At 36.8% G+C, this 26,320-nt stretch overlaps 1 protein-coding gene and 1 long non-coding RNA gene across 2 annotated transcripts; one reads left to right on the top strand and one right to left on the bottom strand.

Moving 5' to 3' along the window:
- Positions 1–3: 3 nt before the first annotated feature.
- Positions 4–22,809, bottom strand: LOC105355771. The gene is made up of 4 exons (XM_011484267.3): positions 22,456–22,809; positions 19,969–20,357; positions 13,752–13,882; positions 4–3,192 (listed from the first exon to the last, which is right to left on the bottom strand). Exons 1-4 carry the CDS (start codon positions 22,470–22,472, stop codon positions 3,028–3,030), a joined length of 702 nt encoding a protein of 233 aa, XP_011482569.1. The 5' UTR covers positions 22,473–22,809; the 3' UTR covers positions 4–3,027.
- LOC105355772 lies at positions 20,351–26,086 on the top strand. Its single transcript, XR_002291822.2, has 3 exons — positions 20,351–21,276; positions 25,250–25,567; positions 25,991–26,086. It is a non-coding gene; the product is annotated as an uncharacterized LOC105355772 (long non-coding RNA).
- The last annotated feature ends 234 nt before the right edge of the window (positions 26,087–26,320 follow it).

Here is a 26,320-nt window from a genome sequence, read left to right as displayed (position 1 = left end):
TTGGACAGTTTTTTGGACATTTTATTATCAAAAAATGTAAAAGCTATATACAGGCAGTATTTAAAAGCAATGAAATCAAGAAAATTACATAAATTCAGTGTATTATTACAATGCCAGCTATCAAACAGTAAATAATTTGTAATGCTACAATTTTACTGGGTCATCTGGAATTCATTTCTATATTAACTTTTAACAGTTAGATATATACAGATGCAGTTTTGTACAGCAATTTCAGTAAAAGCACAACACATATCAACATTCCCACTTTTGACATTTAATATTTTTGAAAAATCTCCAAAAACGTTTTATTATTTTTTTTTGGTCTGGTATTATAACAAAAAGGGATATTTCCATTTGTGGCAGTAATTCGTTTTTATGCTTGCGGTTTATATTTCCTTCTTTTGACAGTTGAACATTGCATTTATTGATATTATTTAAAACACAACTACAAGAAAATAGTTTTCTTATGCTTCTGTTCAAGTATATGTATAACCGTAGGCACATAAAAGAATTACAATGCTTTTTTTTTTTTTCATTTTATCAAAACAAAAATTTTTTTTAAAGAAAACTTTACTAATTATTAAATTGAACAACCTGAAATCAGCAGAGCAAATCAGCTCCAGAGGTGCTGATAAGTCAATAAAACCCTGCATGTCATAGCTGTGTCTGTGCATAAACGCCTTGAGATCAGAGAGGAAAATCAGTACTTAGCAAAGTTTCCATATCAGTTTCAAAAGACAGTAATTTACCTTTCAGTTTCCTCACAGCCATGCTCCCTCTCACACTCCTGCTGTAATACAGTACTTTAAAATGAGGTTGCAGGTTTCACATGGCACAATATCAGAAATTAAGATGCAGTCACAGCACGAATAGTCTCACAGTGGAGGAGAAGCAGTGAGACTAAACGGAAAGGAAGACTTGCTCTTTGCATTTCCAAAGACACGCAGTGTCAAAAATATTCAACTTTTTTCAACTTTTGCGTTGTTTCAATATGGTGTCATATCAAAGTGTGGATTCTGAGAAAAATGACATAAAATAAAAAAATCTGAGAGTTTCATCATCAACAGCTCCAATATACCTTTGATAACTTGTCAAAATTTTACAAAATCAGTTGGTATAACTTTAATATAAACTTATACAATTGCACATTGCAATTATGGACCACTTAGACCAGCTCTAAGAGGTTTAACATGATGATTTTTGAAGTTGGTAACATTGTAAGAGGTGCATTTACTTAAATGATTTTTCAATAAAAAGTTGATTCTCCAGATTGTGTTTACTCTAACAGCAAAACTGTGACCTGACATGGGTAAAAAATAATTAAATCGCTCCCACAAATTAGTATAGTTTATTTCCGGTTGAAAATAAAAAGTCACAATTATTTCGAGGGAACAAATGACTATTTTGTGAGAATGAATTAGCGATGTTTGTTAGGTCACAGACTCTGTACAGCAAAATGTTTGTCATTTCATTTTTCCAACTTTTGAGCAACCAAATGGAAATCAAAAGTTTAAGTTCTGCAGAAATAAATCAATAAAAGATGTTCACCAGACGTGCAACAATCTTGTCACCAAGTGTACAAAAATCTTAATAAAACAAAAAATATCTTGACTATGATGTCTAGTCTCTAGGATTTAACAAAGCCTAAAGACTACAAAAAAGGAATGACACCAACACTTCCTCATTGAGGCTGGTTTGGAAACGAAAATGGAGCCAGATAACATCACCATGTGCTTGTTATGTGGCTTTTCTCACAGGCTCTTCAGATGAGATAAACTTCTGACGTTATAGTTCCAAAACTTTTTTCACTTCTTTGATGACAAATATTATCCAAGACTATTATCCAGTTGGTGGATTTTGATGCACTTTTTGCATTTTGTCTTTGAGATCAACTAGAGAGTACAAATTTAACAGTGATTGTGGTCTTTAAATGACAGACGACCATTGAACCATAAGTTGTCTTACCCCCCATTAGCCAAATTTTATAAAAAATTTAATGAGCTGATATGAGAAAAGCTTGAAAAAAAACGAAAACGGTTTGAAAAAGCCTGGATGATGTCAAATCTAAGAGGATATACATGACCAGTTCATGACTTTTTGGCTAACTGGGTTGTTTGGTAACAGTTATGAAGACCTTTTCACAATCTCATTCGCAGTAGAAAAGTTCAAGCCTCGTTGTAATTACAGATAATGTATGCTGTTATAAAAAAAATACGGAAGGGTTTCGTGCTTTTCTTTGCAGTATTTTTTTAGCCTGGAAACATTTGAAAATGACTGAAAGTTTTTCCACTTTTAACAACAAAGGTTTAGATTTGCCATTTAGCTGGCCAGCTAAACGTGCAATTGTTAAATGATTTTGTTGCATATCAAGCAAACTGCTTCAATTGCTTTACAAAAGATGACAAACTAATTTAAAAAATGAATGAAACTTTGTTTTGGGTGAGGTCAGTTCACACTTATTCATGAGTAAGTGGAGATGTACTCTTTAAAAGGGCTAGGTATAGTACAAAAAATGTTAGATCCCTACTTTAATGTTGGTCCAGTGGGTTCCCATAATGTTATAGAGTGTGCATTGGCATAAAGCATCACAGAAATAATAAGAAAAACAAAATAAACAATGGACCCATGTAATTTAACAACCCTGGGTCTGACAAGTTGATCAATTATGACAGCTATTATTGCCAAATATTAAAAAAGATAGGCCTTAGAAAAATGTGTGAAGTAAACACAAAACTGTACAAGGCACATTTCCATAGGTGGGGTGTCCACTGGCATTTGTGGGTGACTGAACCACCCATGCGCTAGAAAAAAGTGCAAAAGCTTGCATCTTTGGTAAATATGAAGAGAAAAAAAAGCGGTGCAACAGTAAAAATCCAAGCATTTTAGAGTTCATTATAAACAAAGAGTCCGTGACAGGAGGGATCAAGGTCAAAAAAGTTTGCCCAACACTAAAACTAAGAAAAAAATCAAAACGTATCACAAAACACATTTAAGAAAAATTGCTACTTCTGCTGGGTTTTCCAAAAGCTAAACCTGAGAGTGGTTTTGGCCGTTTGAACTGCCTTGCAGGTAAATTATCCGTCCGATTACGAGGAGCATTAGGCTCACGCAGAGCACTGTAACAGGCTCCTGGTTGATGTGCCGCAGGAGGTTCAGAGGGATCACATCTTCTCTTTCTCTGGCAGCCACCCTCTGAAACAGAAATCACAAAAAATAACATAAGTCTCTGCCCTCGAGTTACTTCTTTGCCAGCTTATTTCAGAAGTTTTGGTCCTTATTTTCATTCAGATTAGAGAAAAGAAATAAGTTCCTCACCTACTGACTTCATTAGATAATTTACTAAGAAATCTGTAAATACTGTAATACTCACAAATCAGATAAATATAAAAACAATGTTTAACTAAAACTATATCTATTTTTAGTCCACCATCATTCAATGTCATTTAAGTGGAACACCATGTCCAAAAGCTGTCTAGGTCCCCGTGAATAATTTGCATTGATATTTGCACATGAAGCCATTTGACATAACACTGGGCGCCTTGTGATATACATCAGATGTTCACATAAACAGCATGGGATGGCTTGATGTTTGAAAATGAAAGGTGCACCTTTACTGTAATGTTTACATCCACAGGAAACAGGTAAGTATAGTTCTCGACATCCTGCCACAACTCTCTCTTTACTCTCTGCGTCTCCAGGTGTGAATGCACGTCTGAATACATGTTTGCTTCTCTACACAGAATATGGGCTCATCAAAAAGCATCTCATGTGTTCCTTCTATTCTTTCCACACTTGTGCCATGGTTTCATTTTATGTAGCATCGGCGAACACATTAAATAAATGTCATATTTTACAGTCTTATAAAAACAAAGGAGAAGAACGGCGGCTACAATTATATGAGAAAGATAACGAATCAAAAGTGAAATCTATTTTGAAATTTGATTTTGCAGCATGTCAGAATTCATATCATTCATCTGCTTTTGTGCTGACTTGATTTTTAATTTTCTCGCATTAAACAATGAAAAGATCTATGGGATTAACCCTTGTGCTATCCTAGGCACTTTAACATTGGGAGTTGGGTCATCTAGACCCACTAGACAGCGCGCTGAAACTTTTTTCTTCAATGATTTGTGATCTTCACTGGTGTCCATGGATTACATGAAATCTTTCCACCTTTATCCACCTTTGTCATGGCAGGAATAACACGTCAATGCAAGGGTGGGGTCATCTAAGATAGCACAAGGGTTACATTACAATGCCACAATTATTCTCATACGAGTACTGGTAATCTTGTGAGTGAAGTTAATATTTGCTGTGCACTCTGGCATCCGACCTCCAGAGAGCATGTCACTAGGCTAATGCCTTTGCTTTTCTAATTAAAGATATATATATGTTTTTGTATATCTTTAATTAGATAAGCAAAGGCATTAGCCTAGTGACATCTAATTAAAGATATACATGTTTTTTTTGTCTGCAACAGACTGGCGACCAGTCCAGGGCATCCCTTGCCTACGGCCAAGTGGCTGGGATAGGCTCCGGCAACCCCGTGACCCCGAAAAGGAATAAACGGTAAAGAAGATGAATGAATGAATGAATGAATGAATGTGTTTTGTTCTCCAAGTTAAAGCAGGGAACAAAGAAATTGGATGCAAGAGACAAAGATCCTGCTTTTGAGAAAAGAGATCTCCAAATGCAAAATGCATGCTTTTACTTCTTTAATTCAAAGAAAATAATGAATAAATAGAAAGTTATAATTTTGTGTGATATCATGTAAATTTTCAGCTCTCAAATGTGACTTTAAAAACAAGTCTAAGATACTGATGCTTTGATAAGATCTTAACCTGGTACTTAAAAGTTCCCACAATAATAGCTATGGAATCTTAAAAAGGCCCAAATCAGGTTTTTCCACTTGCCATGAACACATCATCTGCAAAAAAGCCCCACGGGTGTAAAAGCACACTTAAAAACAGGATCTTTAAAAATAACAGCAAGAGGCAAATCAAAGCAGTTTAACAGAGTGCCAGAAACCACAGAAAGCTCTTTCCAGAGGAGTAAGCAGGTGAACAGAAGAATATTAGCCCTATTATTAACCACTTTGCAAACATTTTTTTACTATTTCTGCATAAAAATAAATGGGTTTGACAGGCAAAAGTATATGCAATAATTTAAATGAATGACAAACTGCAAAAAACTAATGTCGTAAGGATCTCAGAATGTTTCAAATGTTTTTCTTAAAGGAACAGTTGTCTAATAAGTTTTAAGATCAACTTTTCCAATCTTTTTTAGCCTCTTACCATTTCTCAACGCAGTAAATTGTTTTTGAAAAAGGCAAGAGGTTTTGATCAGTTCCTTTTAGTAAAAAATATGCAAATTTCACCAGGCTAGTAAAAAGCTATGCTTGCAGTTTTTAACACACCTCTTCCAATTCAGTCAAATATTTTACATAACTTTTTGGGGAAGTACAAAGTTTCGTGTAATGCAATTCCAACCAGAAGCAATACATTTCCTGTAAAATGAAAAAGAATTTTGAGCCTGTGACGCCTGCAGAGATTTCAGGGACTTTTAACTGTTTGCCAACTGACCTACTTCCTAGTGAGGTGTTATTGTTAGAAACAATTCTCATTTGTTTGCCATCTAATTATTATATAACATCATAATGTACTCCGCTAGATGTTCATCTGCTCAAAATTTTGTTAAAACAATGAACAGTGCTGATTCTGCAGTAGCGAACAAACCTTGTGATTACACCTTTTCAAAATTGATCTCAGTTGACATTTTCCAAAATGTATGCAGCTGAAAAAGTAATAAACAAAAAAATACATGAATATAGGAACACACACACAAATAAAACATTGGATCTCACTACATGCAGGATACATCTTGTAAAGTGGAGAACAACAATAAAGATATTAATTAATCCATCAATTTCCTTAACCCGCTATATCCCTTTCGGGATCAGGGGGTTGCTGTTGGGCGATGGTGGGATGCAGGGATTATAATCCCAATCTTAGTATGGTTGATTTAGAGTAGACGTTGTATTGCAATTTTGGACTATTAAGTGATATTTACCAGAAAAAAATAGATATGTTTCTGTTTTTTTAAAACTGCAAAAATGCCTAGCAGGCATATGTGGGAAAATCCTTTTATTTTGGCAGGACTTGCTTTCCTTTCTGTTCTGTTAGAACATATTTGTTCCTGTAAGCATTGCTTTACAGACTTTTCAACATTAGGTAAACATCTGAGGACACACCTCTTAAGAAATATTTAACCAAAGATAAAAAAAAAACTAATCTCTTTAGTCTAAATGAAACTTATTGAGTACTGTATTGTTTAGCAATTCCATTTTAATATCTGCATTTTTTGTGTTCCATAAATCCACATTAACACTGAGGTGGAAGCTAAAATGAATAACCTCTGCCTTTATTTGAGTGCAGAATACATCATACAGATCAAATGTTGGCATTAACCCCTTTGGTTACTATTACAAAGCTGCTGGAGTTTGACCTGAAAAACATCAGTATAAACAAGAAGAAACTGCAGTTTGTTTTAGTGATTTATTGTCTCAGCTGTGTTTTTAGAGCTCATAAAGCCTGTCTCAAATTCTATATATTGAAAATACAGCTTCCAGATGAAAACACTGACCGCACTCCCTCTTTTTGATTTATTTTTTTAGACTCGGGGAATAAAATATAAAACCTAAAACTAAAAAAATTCAACCCTGAGAGTTTAGTGTTGACATAAATTCAAGAATTTCCAGCTGGAGCCAAAAGACAGCGATCTACATTTTGGATAAATGTTGATTACAAAAGGTGAAAAGCTAAAATAATAGGTATAAAAAGCATCAATAAAAGTTAATCTTCAAAGTTGTTTCATTGATATATAAAAAAGGAAGGAAACTTACAGCTAACAAACACAGCAGAGATGGTGAGTTATGTTTTATATATATTTTATATAGGGTTAGGGGTTTGGTTTCCACAGCAACTTGAAACAGCTGTTTTTCTCAGCTGACAAACTGCAAAGCTGAGAGTTTGATATGCACCAAAACCCTTGACGTTCCAATCTGATATATCAGAGATTAGACAAAGCGCATGTGCAAGCTGACACATGCTGGTCTTTTAAACCTTGACCTCAGCAACCCCTTGCATGATCTCATAACAGAAAAACCAGCTATAATACATCACACAAACACATACAGTCTATATGATACTGTTTAAGTGCACAGACAAACCAAAGATATGACCTTAAGTAATGCAAGGGATCATGCTGATTTTTATTTTAGAAAATATGTTTTGCTGGGCTAAAGTAAAAGCACAGTTAATGCACATAGATCTACCAGCTTGATGGCAAGCAGTCTGAGGCTTCCGCAGATTATTATTACAATTATTAATTATTGATTATAAACTTTAAAATACAGATGTGACAGTATTTATTTCAACCTTTTAGGGCAAGTTTGATGCAGTAGACAGTTAAAAGAAGATTATTGTGAAAGTTAAGATATATACTGACAAACAAGGAGCTAAAATAAACTTAAAATTCAAAAAATTTAATTATTTTCTCAGTTAGATAGTTCTCTCACCAAAAACACTCTGAAGTGACACAACTGACTGTGCCTTCTCTACTTGCTTTCTTGCATTTCTTCCTTCTTTCTTTTCAAAGTGGAAACATTGAGTCAACCAGTTCCAAAATGCTCATGTGATTTTATTTGGCTACCACAGCTTACTATGCTGCGTCTCAAAATAGCTCTCAAAACAAAACAGCCCTCAAAAGAACATGCACACACACAAATGGACTGTAGTTTTGTCAGATTACTACCCTGTTCTAGGAGGCACAATGAAACCTCATCAACTCTGCACTTCTTTTCAAGTGCTTTATCAAAATGCTTTTTTTTTATAACAAAAACGGAACAAGGAGACAATTCCATGCAACTCACACAAACACACACATAGAAAAGCAGCTATTTTTCCATTACAGGATACATACAGGATGATGCTTCATTTTCATGATAACTAATATTCAGAATTTCCACTGTGATCTTAATGCTGATTCCACCTGCAAAAGTACAAGTCATCATCACCTGCTGCAGCTTTGATCGTAAGATTTGTGGCATCGACCTGAGGCACAGGTCGAGTAAAAGTAAAAGATGGTGTAAAGATAATTTTAAAAAAAAAAGGGTAAACTTTTGATTTGTTTTGGACTCATTTCAAGTCAAGTTGTAGGGGTCATCATTATGACCCCTACAACTTACTTGTCTCTAGTTTCTCCATCTCTTTCTTTACACAAGTATTTTTATCCACAGCTCAAAAAAAGCCTCAAAGCTGCATACAATCTTCTTGACAGTATACTTTTTTTTCCATTTAAAGTATGCAATTTGCCTCATTTATGTTTTATATTTCAAAACGTGCATGTAATGATTTTGTGGAAACACAGATTGTGGCTGTGGAGCATGCCCTTACAATCCACCACACTAACCTGAAAATCGACGCAGTTGTCTCTCAACCTAACTGAGGTCTGCAATGGTGACTTAGTTGTGAATCCACCTGTACAATCACTTCCTGCCACAATTTCCTCTTAATGTTCTGCTTCTTGCATGAAGTACAGATGAGATTCACAGGACTAGCTGACAGAAAAGGCTAAAGAAGGGTTAAAAAGATTGTTTTTGTCCCGCCATTTGCCTTTCAACGTGCACTTAAATACACAAAAACAAACACACAAGCGGCCAGCCAGTGACACCCTTCTGCTCCATAATGTTCCTGATGGTTATTTCAGTCTTTGGGACAAAGGATTGTCCTTCTTACTGAAAGATGACAGGGAGAGTGTGTGTGTGTGTCCATGTGGGTGTGTTTGCATGTTTGTGTGTCTGTGTGTGTTTGGTCAGGATAATTAAACCTTGTGCTTTGCTCCCTGAGAGTTCTTTAACTACAGGCTTGAGCCATAATAAAAACTACACTGTCACGAACACTAAGCTGTCACACACACACACACACACACACACACACTTACTGGCTCACATGTGTGCATAGGCACCATGCTGAGCATGTTTACAGATGTTTGAAAAACACACACACATAATAGTGTAGCCAGTGTGCAAATGTTTAACTAAGACAGAGACACAGAGTTACTGAGGCTCAAATGAAATGAGGGCAAAGGAATGACAGACACGGAGACTTATGAAAGCCAGTAACTGATCCCATATTGTACCTTTAGTTACTCTCTGGGCATAATAAAATGTTGGTTTGTACGACCAATTAAAGTTGCGTCTGTATTTCCGTCTGATATTTAAGCTTCGTCAGTCTCGTGTGCCATTCTTCATACGCTCTGCACATCTGTGTGTCACTCTTCGGGCTCTAAACCAAACTAAGCTCTTCTGTCAGCAGGACTGATGGGGAAGTCAGTTTGTTTCACTGCACAACTGAGTAAACCAGGATTTAGCTTTGTCAGATTGGATCTATGCTAATAACACATTTAGTAAAGTTCTAAAAGTTCTCTGAAAAGATAAAACCTTGGAAGACACTCATACATTTCAAAATCAAATGGAATTTTTTCATGAAAAACATTTTACATTGATTAAAAAAAACATTATCTCACTGGGCCCCAACACCAGTTGAGGTTTAAAATTAGTAAATTAGTACACACTTTTTATCCCGCAAAATTGGTGTTATTATTAATGTCTCTTTTAGATCAGAATTGTGTGGCATTCATAAATTTGTCGCAAAATGTATCACTTGCTACAGTATAACACAACCAACACACAACAATTTAGCAATTTCAATATCTTTGTTTTTTTTTCCAATCTTAAATTAGTCATTATCTAGTTTTATAGGTCACCAGTTATTTTGCATTTGTTGGTCTTCCTCACAAATGTTACTCCAGAAATGGTTTTAACAACGAGACCCCCTTACATCCCTAAAACCCTTTTGAGACTTTACTTTTGCAAAAAGGCTTGGCATGACCCATTTACTTCTTTAGGAAGTTCTTACCCACAAATTGTGAGAACCTCATAAAACACAAGAGAGATCGGAAGCAATTAACGCATCATTATTATCATTATTAACACAGCCTTTTCTTTTTAACAATTTAAATGAGGTAAAGTCTCATGTTCCCCCTTTTTATACAGATCCTATCTCAATAAAAATACACAAAATCTGCCTTTTGTTACCCTTAGATGACACACATACCGGTAGTTAGAACTAATAACTCTGTTTTAAAGCAGGTTTCACTGTCCTACTAGGAAGACATTTTGCTATCTTTGGAGACACACAAATTGTAATGGTAAGTAAATAATCAATTTAAAGGAAGTTATAATAGATATTTTTATGGTTTTGTCTCCAAAATAAATAGTTATCTTCGCCCAAATTCAATTGATCTGAATCAGATCAATCTGACTTCTATGAAGAGGAAGTGATTTGTCTGTGTTGTTTTTGCTGAGTGGTTTATCATATCAAGACAGTGGCAGAGCTAGACGGTTGTTTTGATGATTTCTAAACCTTTATCACAATTCACACCATTATGCTGGTGTGGGTAGCTGGCCGCCCTTGCCCTCTTGTAGCTCCGCCCCTACAAAAATGGACTTTTTCCTCATATTTCTTCTATTTTAGCTACATTTATTAGAATTTTTTAACTAATCAGGCGACTTCCTGTCTCAGAAAATCTTTTGCCCTTCATCAGAGTGGACCTTTTGTTTTGCTCTTTGATACCCTTGTGTACCAAACAAAACAGCGTATCTTATTTTACCTGAAATCCTTTTTGCTTTTGGGTCGCTTATAGGAAATTGTGTCAAGGAGATATTCTGCTGTAGATGCCAGTTAAAGGGTAGAAGAAGAAAAGCCACATCAAATATCACATGTCTGAATCATTCCATTTTAGTTTATGTTTCCTGTCACCTCTAAACCAGTAAAGAACTGCTATGCTTGGAATTTCTGCAAGATGACGGCAATGATTTCAAAGGACATTTTTTCGTCTCGGTAAAGTCTCTGTCTTTACCGGTAACAGTTTTACTCTTATCTTTTTGTTTTCCTGATCAAACTATTTTAAGCAGTTTTTTTCTGTTTGAGCAGGAACAAAACAATGAGATTTCTTAAAACAACAACAGGTTCTCCTGGAAAGGATAAGAATAAGAATCTTAGTGTCTAGAGACTGGTTGTTTCGAGATCTACAGCTGCTGCTACACTTTTAGGTATCCATGTCCAAATACAGAGACCCTAGTTTATATGTTCAGCTAAGCCACTTGCATGCAACAACACAGTTCCTTTATTTTATTTTTTAAATTATACCATATTGAGCTAAAAAAAAAAGGTTTGTGCACCATGAGCACTTAGCACAAGAATTGGTACGACGACTAAGCAGGTACAACACTTTTTCTCTGTCTAGCTCGCTATTTTACTTCACGAACAAACACAAACACAAATACTCATGATCCTGATAATTATGAAAGCAGAATCAAGAGAAGGTGGCTACTAAGACAAAGGCGCACACAGCACAGGTTATCACCTTTTCAGCTCACCTGTTTCCCATTTTCACCCTTCGTCTCTTTTTTTTGACTGCTGAAAACACTATGTAAGCGTACCTGGTCTACATGACTCCTATCACATTAATGAACTCTATCTGCTTTGCATTTCATTGTGTATTGTATAAAACCTTTTTTTTTTTTTTTACGTCTGGTCACCAATTGGTCAGATTACTAAATATATTTTAAATGTAAAGTAAATGTAATAATCAGTATTGGTGAGATCAACATTTCTTAAATGCTTAATGGTTTCAGTTTCAAATCTATTTTTAGGAATTTAAAGTTTAAGAAGCAACAATACACAATAATGGCAACACCAAAACTCCAAGATTCAGAAGTCTGAATGAATTGCAGTTTGGTCATGTTAGGATTGGCGATTTTTAATTTGCCAAACAGTGTTTCTTTTTGCATATAAATTTGAAATTCAGATAAACACAGTCACGTAATGCCTGAAAAGATGCAGAAAGATGCACAACGAACTTCAATATCACACTGTGTTTATGCAACTCAAAGTAAACCAGAGCTTTCTTTTTCATCTTGTAGCTCCCAATAGGTTTGCATAAAACTTAAAACTGTAACAATCAGCAGTCGTCTTAGTTTTCAGTTATCACACAGCCAATGAAGACCAGCAACTACCAAGCGCATTTCTACATTTGTTTGGTTTATGTTTCAGCGATACTAAATGATACAGCAAAATTTTTTTAAGGTTAACCGCTGACCATAAATGTCACAGACATTTCAATGTTCTCCAAGATCCCGGAAAAAGCTCCACCAATAAGAACGGTCCTCATTGTTGATGTTTTTAAGCCTTGTTTTAAAGACCTTTTTAATCACTGTTTTTAACACATATCTTTAATGTATTTTATTTTATTCCTAATTCCTGAAGTGTTATTCAGCTGTTAAAATAGTGTACTTATTTTTAGTTGTAATTTTGTTCATATTAACATTTTTATTTATCTTTGTTTTATTGTACCTTCTTGTTTTTTAATCCTTGGTTTCATTATTTTTAAGTATTAAAAACAATTAGGTCAGTTCTGGAGTCAATGCCAAGTTTACACACTATATTGATTTTTGTCTTGTATTGGGGTTTTTTTCTGAAAAAGCACAAGTTGCTAAAATGAGTGACAGGAAGGCCACAGCCAAAAGTCAAATCTTTTCTTAGCAAAGCCACAATTTGGTACCAAATAACTAAAGTTTTGCAAGTAAACAAACATGAATTAGACTGTCAGATTGTCAAAAAGTAATTTCAGTTTCATTGTTCTGCTGTATTTAATACTCTGATAAGAATCATATAAAGCAGACATATCATCAATTTTAATGATATTAGAAAATTTGGCAATGGATTCTGGACCAGGGATTATCTTAAAAGATATACAGATGATCACTAAATATATTTTGAAACTTAAGGATTTTCATAGCATGTTCTATTTAGGAAGACTGTAATTTCAAAGAAAATAAAGAAAATGAGATGCTGTGCTTTTATCACTACACACAGCGACATACATTTATGAATGCCACACTAATATGAACATAGAAAATTTTCCACTCCTTACAGAAATCAGCAAGTCCTTTTAGACTTTTTTTTGCTATAATTTTCCAACCCACCCATGAGATCCCACTCTAATGAGATTAAAGTGAGTTCAAACTAGGTCAGACTCCCTTCCCTCTCCTTATTCATCTTCCAAAAGCTCCAGTCAGGGCTTTGATGGTAAATATAACTGCGATGATGCAACATGGAGAAATATTGCCAAGGAAACACAGTCAAAGAGGAAATAAAGTTGTAATGCAGCTACACAACTTTACAGCTGTTTGGAAGATTTATGCTGGGCGATAAGGCAATCATCTCCTCTGCAAAGTAACATAGTCTGTAATTCTCTTAAACTCCAGAAAAAAGGCTGCATGACTTATAACTGAAGCTAATCCAAAGCACACAGCTGTAGTCAAGCATAAAATGTTTTTATTACCACAGAATCTGAAAACACCTCAATCTGTCAAAAATGATCAACTCAACTCAGTACCCACACACAAATCATCAGCTGTGAATTGAAGGTATATGCTATTTTACAGTATGAGGCGTGATCATAGAGGAGTTTTCTTTTTTTTCCTTTTTTACAAAAGAATAAAGTGGTCACTAATGCTTTGCTGTCATAGCTTTTCACAGAACTCCATTGTAAATGACTTTTTTGGCAGTCTCAATCACATTATTTAATCCGACATACACAAGCACAGGGTAACTGTAAATACTCACCCGTTGCATTAGTAGTCGATTGTACTCATCTCCGATTAAACGGAGCTGTTGTCCGAAAGCCTCTGCCTGCTCCTCCTGCATGGCTCTAACTAAGTTTCCCCGCTGCCTCCTAGAGGGGTTGGGAAACAATCCTGCAACAAAGAACAGGGAACTAAATGACACATTTATCTGCAAACTTCATCTGATATATCACATTTACCCAGATGCTTATCATATATATTGGAATCAAACAAAATCTGAGCCTTTGAAAAGACTCTCAAACCTCATTATCAATATCTTGACACTTAATGAATACCTTGCACCGTTTGCTAAAACAGCAGAGGAACTAAAATGTATGAAAGTACGGTAAATATAGGACTACAACTGTAACATGCCATTTATGTTAACTCTTTACTTTACTCAGTTATAAATTAGGGCTGCACATATGGAAAACATGCTGTGATTCTTGAACACAGGTTAAAATAGCTACCTGAACAAACTTTTCTTTTGGTGTATTTCTATGTTGAAACAACAAAAAAAGGGCACATTTAACAGTGTGTATATCTGGTTACATGCAATTGTTTTATGAATCTCCATGAATGTTGCTCAAATTTTCTATTTTTAAAATTCCTCAAGGGCTTAATAATGGATTTGTTAATAGGGGAATTGTTTGCATTTACTTAAGAAGAATGTATAATTGCACACATCTGACTGTACCGAACTACAACCTGATATGAATTAGTTTGAAAACTTAGGTTGTACATTTGTGCAAGAATGTCCCCTTAAGTTAAAAATTTAAATGGAAAGTTTCAACAGAACCAACTTTAGAAATTTGGTCCAGTCTATCAAGTGGTAACGTAAAAAAAAACAAAAAACATTAGAAAACTGAAACTGTAGAAAATGAATGAAAACATTAAACCCACACAGTGAAATGTTCTTTTGGTTTTCTTTTGATTTGATTACAGACATAGCAAGCAAAAAAATTACAGAGCAGATAAAGTACACCTAATTATTAGGAATGTCAAAACATAAAAGTTTTTCATCTTCTTTACAACTTCATTCTTTAATTTACAATTTAAAAAAAAAGAAAATTGTCATTAATACAACTCTATTTTCTTCATACAAAAAAGGTGAATATATGTGTAGGCCTAAAATATGTAAGTACATGCGTGAGTTTTTGTGGTTAATCTGTTATGATTTTAGTCGGAAGTACAGTATGACTAAAAGGCTCTGACCTCTAGCTGATCCCCTTCAATGAGTCATAATTACGTCTGTGAAACCCAGATTTAATATTTCTCACATCCTACAATACTGAAAAGGCTAATCAATCAGACTGAAAGCGTTTTAGGTCAGAGATATGGGGATAACAGCAGTGAAAAACAAGACCCCAAACATCACCTTAATCTGTAAAAATAGTGAATGATACTAAATAAATGTACAGTATGGGTAAACCTGCTCAAAATTTTGTTTGTTAAGGAAATAAAATTAATTACAGTGCCAAACTAACATCTTGTAGTTTGGATTACTAATCCACAGAGGTATGAAAGATGGATTATTAAGGGCTCTTGTTGAGTAATACCTATATTGAACAATAACATTTGAACTATTTAAGGATCTTAGCTTAGTTCCTATTGCAAATTTCTTTTGGATTGGTTCAATGATTTAGGCAAAATCTATAAGTCTTACAAGCAGCCCACTGGCTCAAACTAAATCTGGTGAATTCCAAAGTAAAGAATTCCTTAAAGTCCATTGTTTTACTTCAAGTATGTTTCTCCTGCATGCTGCAAGAACGTGATATGACACAAACCCCAATACCAAACAAAATACACCAACTTTTCTGCACTTTGCCTGTCCTCAAACACAGACAAATGTATCTTGATAGCAAGATGTTTCTTTTGGGCTGACATAATGGATAATATGTGGAACTTTTGTTTGTGTTTCCATCTCCTCTGCGTCTTCATGGATGTAACAGACCGCTCGAGATGCCAGTAGTTTTTTTGTCTCTATCTTACAAAAGGGCTGCAGGCCTATTTTGACTGCCGAACATGCACACCTAATGACTGACTGACACGTACACACATGTACACCACAGTGTTTTGACTGCTATCTAGTCTGTCTCGCTGCAAAGAGGGAAAATAAAAGAGACAATAGGTAATCAGCGTAAGTAATCGCTGCTTTTATGAAAAATGAAAGATAAAAACAGAGACTGCAATATCCAGAAATTTACGGATGCATTGTTCAGCCCACTGAGAGTTCTTTATTTGTTTTTTGCCTACAAAATTCCATTATCATCGGCGGGGAAATATGTTCTGTTTGTGGCCAAAACAGAGGAGATGACAGACAAATGAAATTTCTCATTTGCTGTTTCCAACCATGAGTGTTTTTCTGTGCCTGAACCTGATGCCCTACTTGACGAATCAGAAGCAAAAATAAAAACTTTATCAAATCATTAAAAACTGGACATACAAACATTATGAGGGCATAAACTTTGTGCGCTATTTTGTTCTTTTATGTGCCATATTTAAACCTCCAGGCACATTTTTTGTCAGTTACCAAGCAACAGGATAGGCAAATTCAGCCGCCAGCACCGCAGTTAAAAACTGGAGTCTTCTTTTTTTTTTTCTTTTTTTTAAAGTTCGGCTGATGTAAACAAGCCCAATGGAGCACTATTTTTGATCACTGTTGCTGGAGGTGACAGGATTGCGTGCTATGCTCTGTTTTTTGTCCTGAAGTAAACAGCAAGCATGAAACCCAGATTCAGGCTGTGGGAGGTGATGAAAATTCCACAAACTATTTGGTAGCTCCATCTGAGCTGAATCAAACATCGACAAAACCAGAGCTGACATGATGGTGGAGGGGTTCCCTTTTGTTCATGTGTGTGAATTGCTCAAAAAAACATGAAAAGGAATTTCAGCAAAGCTGAGGGATTTTCAGACAAAGCTGCTCTGTTTAATCTTTCAAAGTCTCCACTCAGGTGAAAGACTTGCAGTCAAGAAGAGATCTTTTGTCTACATTTGTCCTTACCAGATTACAATATTGCTCCAACCACAAGATTTTGCACAATGAGTCAATGACTCATGAATTTCTTTATTTCCTGTGTCATGCGTTTCAGTCAGTGTTGTGTTTTTTAATTTTCTGTCATCCTCATCACAAAACCCACAGATTGTTCAAAAATGAGCAGCTCTGCGAATATTTCAAGCCTCAAAAGGGAAACTGAGACACTACAGTTTCAAATTCTAGAAAAGAAACCTGATGTCTATTTTCACTTTCAGTGCAAACATTTTAAACAGCCTAAAGCTGGTGGAGAAATGTTTTGACTTGGAACGCTCTTTCCTTAAACAGTTGAACAAACACTGTACATGCCCAAGAGAGCAGTAAATATAAGTTTTTACTAAATCCGGTCACCAGCTATCAAAAAGTCGGCTCTGTAACGTTGCTATGATACGACTTAAACCAAAATTTTCATGTGGGAGAAAACAAAGATGGAAAGAACCTGAACGGGACGAGAGGAAAACATGTTAATCAAATTCAATGAAAAACCAAAGACCCAAAAACTGGTGCATGACTTATTTGGCTGTGTGGAACCTTTTCCCGCTTTTTAGTGAAAAGGTGCAAAATTGGACAGACCACCATATGTCTTGCTTAAAACGTGGTGTTCGTTTGTGCACATTCACTGGAAAAGCAGTTATCTCTGAATTTTCCTAGCAGAAAACTCAGGATGTGTCTGGCTTTATAGGTTTGTAGTTAAAACTTTTTATTCTCCATCATCATGATGATCTTGGCTGAGCCAACCAATGAATTATGAAAGTGTTTTTTTAGTTTTTATTTCACTGGCTGAATAATTAGATGTGGATCTTGGTCTTTCCAAGACTAAAAGGTAACAGGGCATTAATGGGCCTTGTGTGTACCATGTAAGGATCAATAACAATGTCATTGAAAGCTAAACGCAGAAATTGACAGAAAAAAAACACGTTTGAAGGCAAATAATGAAAGCCATGTAATTAACTGGCTTTTATGATACAATATATCACATACAAAAAGTATTAACAATGTTCTTGTACTAAAACATTTTAAAAGTTCACATTTTGCCAATTTTTTCTCTAAACATTTAATATGTACCATGAAAAATAATTAATAAAAAACATAAATTATGGAACATCCATTTAAATTATGCCAGGAGAGTGCTACTGAAATGATTTAAAACTTTATTTTTGCAACATTTCTCATTCCTAATTTTTTCAGTTTGAAAGGAAAACACGTTTTATGCACTTTATCCCTTTTACACTGAAGAATTAGCTCCAGTGTTTACATTCTTTTGATTAGCGTAATTCTTCAAACCTTCATGTAATTGATGTAATTTCAGTGGATTCTGGAACACAGAAAAGTAGCTTTGCGCTGATATGCAACACTACAGGAGTGACGTGCTTATGCAATATCGTAAATTAACTGATTATGTTGGAGAGAAAGGTGTTTTTGCGCTGTTATGCAACACCTTACGTTAGTAAACCATGTCTTAAAGGTATCGGCGGCCACATTTTCAATGTCAGAGGATTAAGGACACATGCCTCTGCCTCTGAAGTCAAAAACTGTCTCAGAGACTACTCAAAGGTCATCCAAACCAGTCTGTTTTGGTAACTTTTTTGTAGAGATTTTGGCAGGTGGTATGGACTTTTTTGTTGGTTTACCAATTCAAATGGAACACAAAGACTTTGAACCTGAAAGCGTGATTTATATATTCATCTATAGTCTGTCCTGTTGAAATGCAATCACCAGGAGGCACAATCCAGTGCTTTGATCTGCCTGTCCCAAGTCTGGTAAATCTGATGGTTGTGTCAGCAAGGGCATTCAACATAAACCCAGCCCCAAATTAATCATACAGAGCACAAACAGGACAGTAGAGGAACCCAGTGAGGAAGTTAATGGATGTAGTTGGGGAGTACATGAGGGTGGCTGGTGTAGGCAAGGGGGTACAGAAGATAAGGTTAGATGGAGGAGGATGATTCACTGTGACAATTCCTAAAAGGAGCAGCAGAAAGCCAAAAGAAGAGTCCGTCCTGTAAAGCACTTTGATTGTTCAGTTTATCATGTGGTTTTTCACTGAGCTGTTTTGATTCACTGTCATCGGAAAATCACACCCTGACACTTTTTTTACACCAGATGCAGACCATGCAACTGTCCAGCAATCTGTGCTCTTGTATGGACCAACACACCTCTACAGGCTGGCCTTTACTTAATTATGTCTGAGCCAAAAACAGAGCGATAGTTTCTTTCAGTGACTTCCTAGTAATTCCCACAGCATTTCTGGCGTAATAGTGTTGATGGATGCGGCAGTAGTCAAACTCCTTTTCCCTTTCTGCTAACCTGACTCAGTTGCATGTCAGGACAGCTGTAAGTCTGAGGCTGTGACATCTGACACAACAAAAGGTCTGAATAAACACAGAGCCATTATCACACCGCATAAATCTGTTCCTCACAACCAGATCAAAGTCCCGAAAAAAAACAAAAAGATGAAAACTCCTTTTAAGCACAAGCAACACTTCTGGTGGGTGTACTCACTTCAGTTCAAGTGGATTCATCAGACAGCGGACTGAACACATGGAAATAGACAGATTTGGCAGAACTGCGTTACATCTGCATCACATCTGTATGTCCGATTTGCCGTTAAACGCAAACAGGTGTGCCAAATACGACATAATAAATCAGACCGAGCGAAAAACTGAGAGGGGCAGAGAGATGACAGCTGTGCCTCCAGCCACAACAACAAAAAAAAGTCCCTGAAAGGGATCCAGAAAAGAGAGGGGTGTTTGTTTTTATGGCCGTTCAACATCCTGAGCATGATTGGTGCATCTTTATCAGTTACATTCACCACCAAACTCCCCCTTCACCCCCTCCACAAATCTTAGATAAAGGAAAGTTTGATGTTTGCTGCACACCCACACAGAAGCTGCAGCCACTGGTAACACCCAGACCAAGTTGATAGCTGTGATGAGTACCATTTAAAAGGCATAAGTGTTTGACTTCTTAGAAGTCAGATCTTAATAATCCTATAATTTTGAATGAAGAATGTTTTAGTTACCATAGGGGAAGAAAGATTGCAGAAGTGGCATGTTTAGAAGCAAATGACTACGCTGATTGCTGGTGCTGCTTTTATAGTTTTAATAATCATCAGTGGACTTTTATACGACAAACCTGAACTCAAAGCACCGATGATCATTTTATTTAAAGCGTCATTGCTCACCGTGCGTCCGCGACATTCTGGGTCCTCTGCCGGCCCCAGAAAGGCACTGCAAGGCGTGGCCCATCACCTGGCCGGTGGGGCTCGGTGTTTGCGTGGCTTTGTCAGCCGTCGCTGGCTTCGACAGGAGCGGGGAGCTCGGAAGCGAATCGTTGGAGAAATATCCACTGGACTGACGGCGAGGGGGAGGGAAGGACAAATTGGGTTTTTTTGTGGACGGCAAGTTTGGCTCTTCTCTGGAAGTCAGTTGCGCAGAGCTCTGCTCGCCGCCGTCGTTCAGACTGGATGTTGTTTGCGCAGGGAGTCGCGCAGCACGGACGGATGCTGGAAGTCCGCCGCGGCTGCCTTCTGTCGCCTTTACTTCGCTCGAGCCATCGGACGGATTCGGTGTTCTGTTGAATGAGTAGAGCGGGACCGTCAGTCGGAGCTTTCATCTCTATGCCCGAACAACCTACAGCTTCGCTTTTTCTGCTGAATCTGGATGCGCGTTGCCGTTTGTCACGTTTGGGGCACCAATGAATCACAAAAGAAAAGTTCGAAAAGATGTCTTTAAAAAAAGAGCCTGTTCGTTCCCATGGCAGAAAAGATCCACCGACCTTTTACAGCAACTAAGCGGAAGTATGTTGTTCCATTGTACTTGGCTTTTATCCAACATCACAACCCAGAGCAGCTGATATTAAATTGTTGCCTTTATGAGCGTTTTGCGAGTTTGTTTTCCCCGTCCAATGCTGCGTGTCAGTTCCTCCAGAAAAGTGTAATTGAGGCAAGCATTTATTTGTCTTTAAACTATGAAAACAATCGTATTCCATATGAAGGAAGCGGCCAGGGTCACTTATCTGCGTCACAAAGAAAGAGTGGCAGAAATTTGAAGATTTGGAGGTTTTTTACGCGTAAATTGAGGGTCATTTCTACTATCTTACAGCATATTTCTTTCATTTGAAAGTTTTAGCATATAAATGACCATGTTTATATAAGGCAATGCAATCATTTGTGCTTATTGAATTCGTGTTAACGTCGTCGTCAAAAAAAGAAATTTTAAAGCGTTGTAAGAAAAACCTAAAGATTACAATTTGAAAACACGTTTCCTGTTTGCCCAGATGGAACTGAGTAGATTCCCGGAGGTAAAGGGCGACTACTGTTAAAAAGTAACACCTGCGCACATTTTACGCATGGAAAGGACGAGGAAAGGACGCGAACTGGGATATGTAACAGTGACTGACTCTTCAGTCAAAAGACTTTACTCTTTTCCTGCCAGCCTCGTTGGAGATCTTACCCCGGGATAAGTACGTGTGTAGAGCGCACAGTCAAATGGTAAGGACACGCAAAGCTACTGCGCCAAGAGGAAAACAGACAGAAGGGAAGGAAACGCGCAACGCCAGAGGCAGAAAGCAAACGCAGCCGCTTGTGCTGAAGAGTTATAGAGACAAACTTTTAAGGAAATGCGTCAAGAAGAACTTTGCGTCGTCAACGTATTATATAAGAAACACAAGAAGCGTCTTTGCGCACGGAGACTTTCATAACACAGAGAAAATGACTTTTCAGAAGATACAATAAAGCTTCGCTTCTATTTTTAGACTTTATACATTTGAGTAGGTTTGCAGCTGTCACGTGGAACGTTCCTGTCTGCTGGATTATGCTCTTGTTTCTTTTATCCAGACCCAAACAGTGCGTTTGCGCCTCCCACAGGCAGCGTATACACCAGAATATGGCACAATTACCTCATCATCTCTAGTTTTATTTGAGGTAATAACAAGAAGGCTGAGCGTAAAGAGAAGATTTGATTTTTGTAATAAGCAGTGACAGCTTGCTTGGTCATAAATAAACATACAAAAAACCAACAACCCTGTCAATAAATACGCCACTTTAAACTTGGCTTTGTTATTATCGTGGAAAACATGGCTACCTGACCCTTTCTGACCTGCTAATAATGCGCACCTGATGCGCACTGCCCTCGGTGACAGACGGGCCAACGTTTGTCATTTAGGCGCCACACTGTCCTCATTCCGAGTGAAAAGCGACAAAAGAGGACGCATTTGATATGCCAGTCCAGACGGCGCGCTGCGCTTCCAAGCACCGGCGAGGGCGAAGAGATGGGTTCTGAACAAACTCTTCCAAACAAATATAGGCATTTTCACTAAACATAAAGGAAATGTTGTTATATCATAGCATCTCAATCAATAACCTCAATAAATTATGCGAACATTTTAGGACAACATCATAAAGTCAATAATTTGGGTCGAAATCATTTGTGATCCAAAACAATGCCATTTGTAATTTGATATGTATTAAGGCATAAATACAAGTTTGACGCGTAATTTTGTTAATGTGAATGAATCGACTGTTGATCAAAAATATTAGACCTGCAGTTTATGGTCTAAACGCAAGCGGCGTGAAAAATGACATGCCGTGACGATTGACATGCCGGCATGGCCCGGTGGCACAAGATGACAGACGCGCTGACGCACTCCCCGCCGCCGTGTCCGAACTTACCTGGAGGAATTATACATCGTAGTGGCAATACATCCCCGCTTCCAAAGATGACTTGATGCCAAAGTGTCTTTAATTGTGCAGGAATGAAATGGCAGATTCAGTATGATCCACAGTTTCCAAAGTGTCCAAAATAGCTGATCACAAAAGTGACAAAAAACTATTTAATGAAATAATCCAACAGTTTTTTTAAAGCATGAAGGAAAAAACTAACGCATCAGTTGGAAAATCCACCTCATGCGAATGTGAAGACGAAGTAAACAAACTCCAGCAAGCTCTTTGTCTGCGCCTGGGTTTCCTTCCCCTCTCTCTGACTCTAAACTACAGAATGCACTTCCTGAGCATATGCCGATTTAAAACAAGGCGCACAGCCCCCCCCCCCCCCCCCCCCCCACCACCTTTTTTTTCCCCTGACAATAGACCCGCCCACGATGCTTTAGAAAGCTCTCTTACTCCCCCTATCTCTCGCTGAAGCCGTCCATCAAATCCTCCGTGTTCTGGTGCGCAACCTCACCTCCCAAAGCAGTTCAGTAGTTGCCATAAATCTCAGATGAGTGAACAAACACAAACCAGCCATTAATTTGTTTAGAAAAATAAATCTCAAAATAAATCCCCCATCAACTATTTTCTTTACCCCAATGTTAACACTCACAATTCTGTTTATTTTCACATATTGACAATTTAGGTGAAACTGACACTTAGACTTAAAACAAGACTGCTGACCTGAAAGTGGAGTACAATATCACACTGCTTTATGAATCATCTCTGAAACCTAACTACAGCCATATCTGAGTTTCTGAAGCCCTGATGAGCATCTTTGGTTCGCAAATGTTGTGAACACGATTTTCATTTTGTCTCAACATCTCATTTGAAATCATGGCTCATAGCTCAACAGTAGATCAGCTGCTTTTGTGTCAGTGTTGGAAGAGAGCATAGACACAAATAAATGTCAGAAGACAGAAATGTAAAATGCCACTTCTGAGTAATTCCACTTCGGTGAAAATTGTGTTTTTGGTGTTTTTAACATGTTCTTGTGGCATTTTTCTGATGACGGAGAACATATATAAAGAAAATGAAGCTCAAGATTGCATTTCTGAGTATTTCTTTACTCAGATTGTTGTGAATCAGTACAAAATGAAAAAATGCAGTTTGAAAAAGAGCTTATATGTGACATAGAAAATACGGTGGACGGGCCACAAGCTCCCTAATCCCTGATCTCCGGCTCAAAACTGTACGGCTGGATAGCTCCAGTATTGCTCGCCATCATAGGTTTGGGGTGTGAGGGGCTGTGTGCTAGTGCAATACCGCGTAAATAGGGGAGAGGAAGGGGGGTTGCTCTGTGCCAACAGTCCCACCCACAACTCAGAAACAAATTTAATACGAACTACTGCAGCTCTGCAGAAAGTATGTCCTAGATAACTACAAAGGCTTTTTTGATTTGGGCTAAAAATGGCATAGGTCTAATCAACAGAAGACTTGGAATTGATCAAAATATGATTGAAGTGGGGCTTTAACATACAAAAAGTTAAGCTTTTTTCGTATCAACGTCTTATGTTAGAAAAAAAGTTATTCTTATTTCTTAGGTGTCAAAAAGATGTAATCAGTATTTTGATATTACAGTAACACAATGTATTGGCAATGTAATGACTTTATAAAGAAGAAGAAAATATAACAGCTGCAAAATGTGTAACAAGAGTGTAATAAGCATAGCAGCTTCTTTTTAAGAGAAAACTTGTCACTTGAAAAAACTTAATCAGATAAAAAGGTGTTTTATGTCAATATAAAACAAAATAACCATTAATGCTGCCATTTTCAACTTCATAACAAGGTCACTACATGTATAGAGCTTTAAATGGACAGACCCCAAAATACTTATTAGACTTCCTCTGTCCCTACGCTTCCAGCCGTGCCCTCCGATCCTCAGATCAAAATCTTTTAAAGATTTTTAAGACCAAGTATAAAACCAGAGGTGACCGGTCATTCCAGGGAATAGCCCCCAGACTCTGGAATGCCCTCCCTCTGTCCCTTCGTGTGGCCGACACACGAATGTCAACGTATTCAAAAATGCTTTTAGCTGACTAGTTTTATTGTTACTTTTATTCTATGCTTATTTTTCATCAATTTAGTTTTGCTTTACATTATATCTAATTGATTGTTTTTCTGCTTTTACTGGATTGTATATTGTTTATTGTTCAGCGCTTTGTGATTTTATCTGTGAAAGGCGCTATATAAATAAAAATTACTTGCTTACTTACTTATGAGCCTATAAAAGGGTTATATTTTTACGTTTTTGGACAGCACTAAACATGGATAAGAAGCATTCATAAATTTGTATGCTTGAAACTGTGAGAAACTGTCCTAGATAGGACCTCCATACCAACATGACTCCAAGAGGAAAACACTGACTCATTGTGGAGGTTGTAAAGAATAGCACAACAGCATCTTAAGAACTGCAGGCTTCACTTGACTTAGGGAAGGTCAAAGTTTGTGATTTAGCAGTTTGGAACCAAAATGGTGACAATGCCGAATCCATGAGAGGACATTAAATTAAAGGAACAAACGTTATGAGTTTCTGACATGATGGTCCTGGTGGGAGGAGCTAAAAGTTTTTAAGGTTTTTAAAGTCTGGACTTACAATGTTTGGAAGCCACAACATGCCACTTCAATTTTCCAATGGGGTTAAGTAAAAACTGTGTTCTACTTATGGATAATAGATAATATAATTCAAATGTAAATGCTGTTTTACATTTGTATCGGTTTTTTTGTGTGATACAAACATTTGTTTTTGTTTTATCAGGGGACACGAGGCCCCACTGAGCTCCACTTCAGCCTCAGCTCTTGACAAAGCAACAACAGGATCTGATTCACAAAACAGTGACACACACACACACACATACACAAAAAATCAATACAAGAGACCCAAGTGTGAGACAATCAGTAGCATTTACATGGAATCAATACTAGTCAATCCCTGGGAGTGTGGGAAAGTGTGTGCATGAATAGGTCTGTATACACTTTTGTTGTTTCTGTTAAACTCATGTTTTTTCTTTTGCTTAAAGCGGGTGATTTGGAAAATCGCATATGCTCCCCCCTAAAGAACTCCAAACTTTAATTGGTACCTTTTTTTTTTTTACTTCCCTAGTTCTTGTCAGGCAATAACTCATAGATTTTGTTTTTAATGACATTGGATTTTTCCTTGTTTGCACTCCACAAAAGTCAACCAAGTTGGATTGAATTGGAGAACAAGGCTGAAAAGATTGTTGTAATAATTTAGTCTGATTGACTTTCATGCTCTGCACTCAGGAGCAAATCAATTATATTAAGGCTAACCATAAAATCCAAAAGATGCCCATTTATTGGGATGGGGGGTTATTGCCTAAAAAGGTTTTGACTTATTTTGATAGTCCCTCTAGCAATTGTAAAATAATCCAACATACTCTCACACCTTCTCATGTCACCATTTTTACCTATATGGCAGCTTTCAAGCTTTTAGCCATTTGTGTTTCTGATTTGTTCTATGTATTCTTTTTCTTTACAGTGTTTATGTGATTTAAAAAGGGCGAGAGCAAAAGTGTAGCCTTAAAATGATGTCAACTTGAGAAGTATTGGAAGCCTCGGAAGGAAGCCAAAGCAAGGCAAGTTTATTTGTATAGCACAATTCATACAGAAAGTAATTTAAAGTGCTTCACAAAACATGAAAATGCATTAAAATCATAATAAATAACAGTGCAAAGATTAGAAACATAAATAAATCTTTGTAAATTTTACTTTAAAAGAAAGGAAACGATTTGACGTGCTGAAGCCGGTCGACGGATTCCAGTGCGTCGTAGAATGCATTCATCACAATACGTAATGCAAAGATTAAAAA

Source organism: Oryzias latipes, chromosome 15 (genome assembly GCF_002234675.1).
Source record: "Oryzias latipes chromosome 15, ASM223467v1".
In the NCBI taxonomy this organism is placed as follows: domain Eukaryota; kingdom Metazoa; phylum Chordata; class Actinopteri; order Beloniformes; family Adrianichthyidae; genus Oryzias; species Oryzias latipes.
The sequence above is the reverse complement of the archived record's forward strand: the minus strand, read 5'-3'. Positions and strand labels throughout refer to the sequence as shown.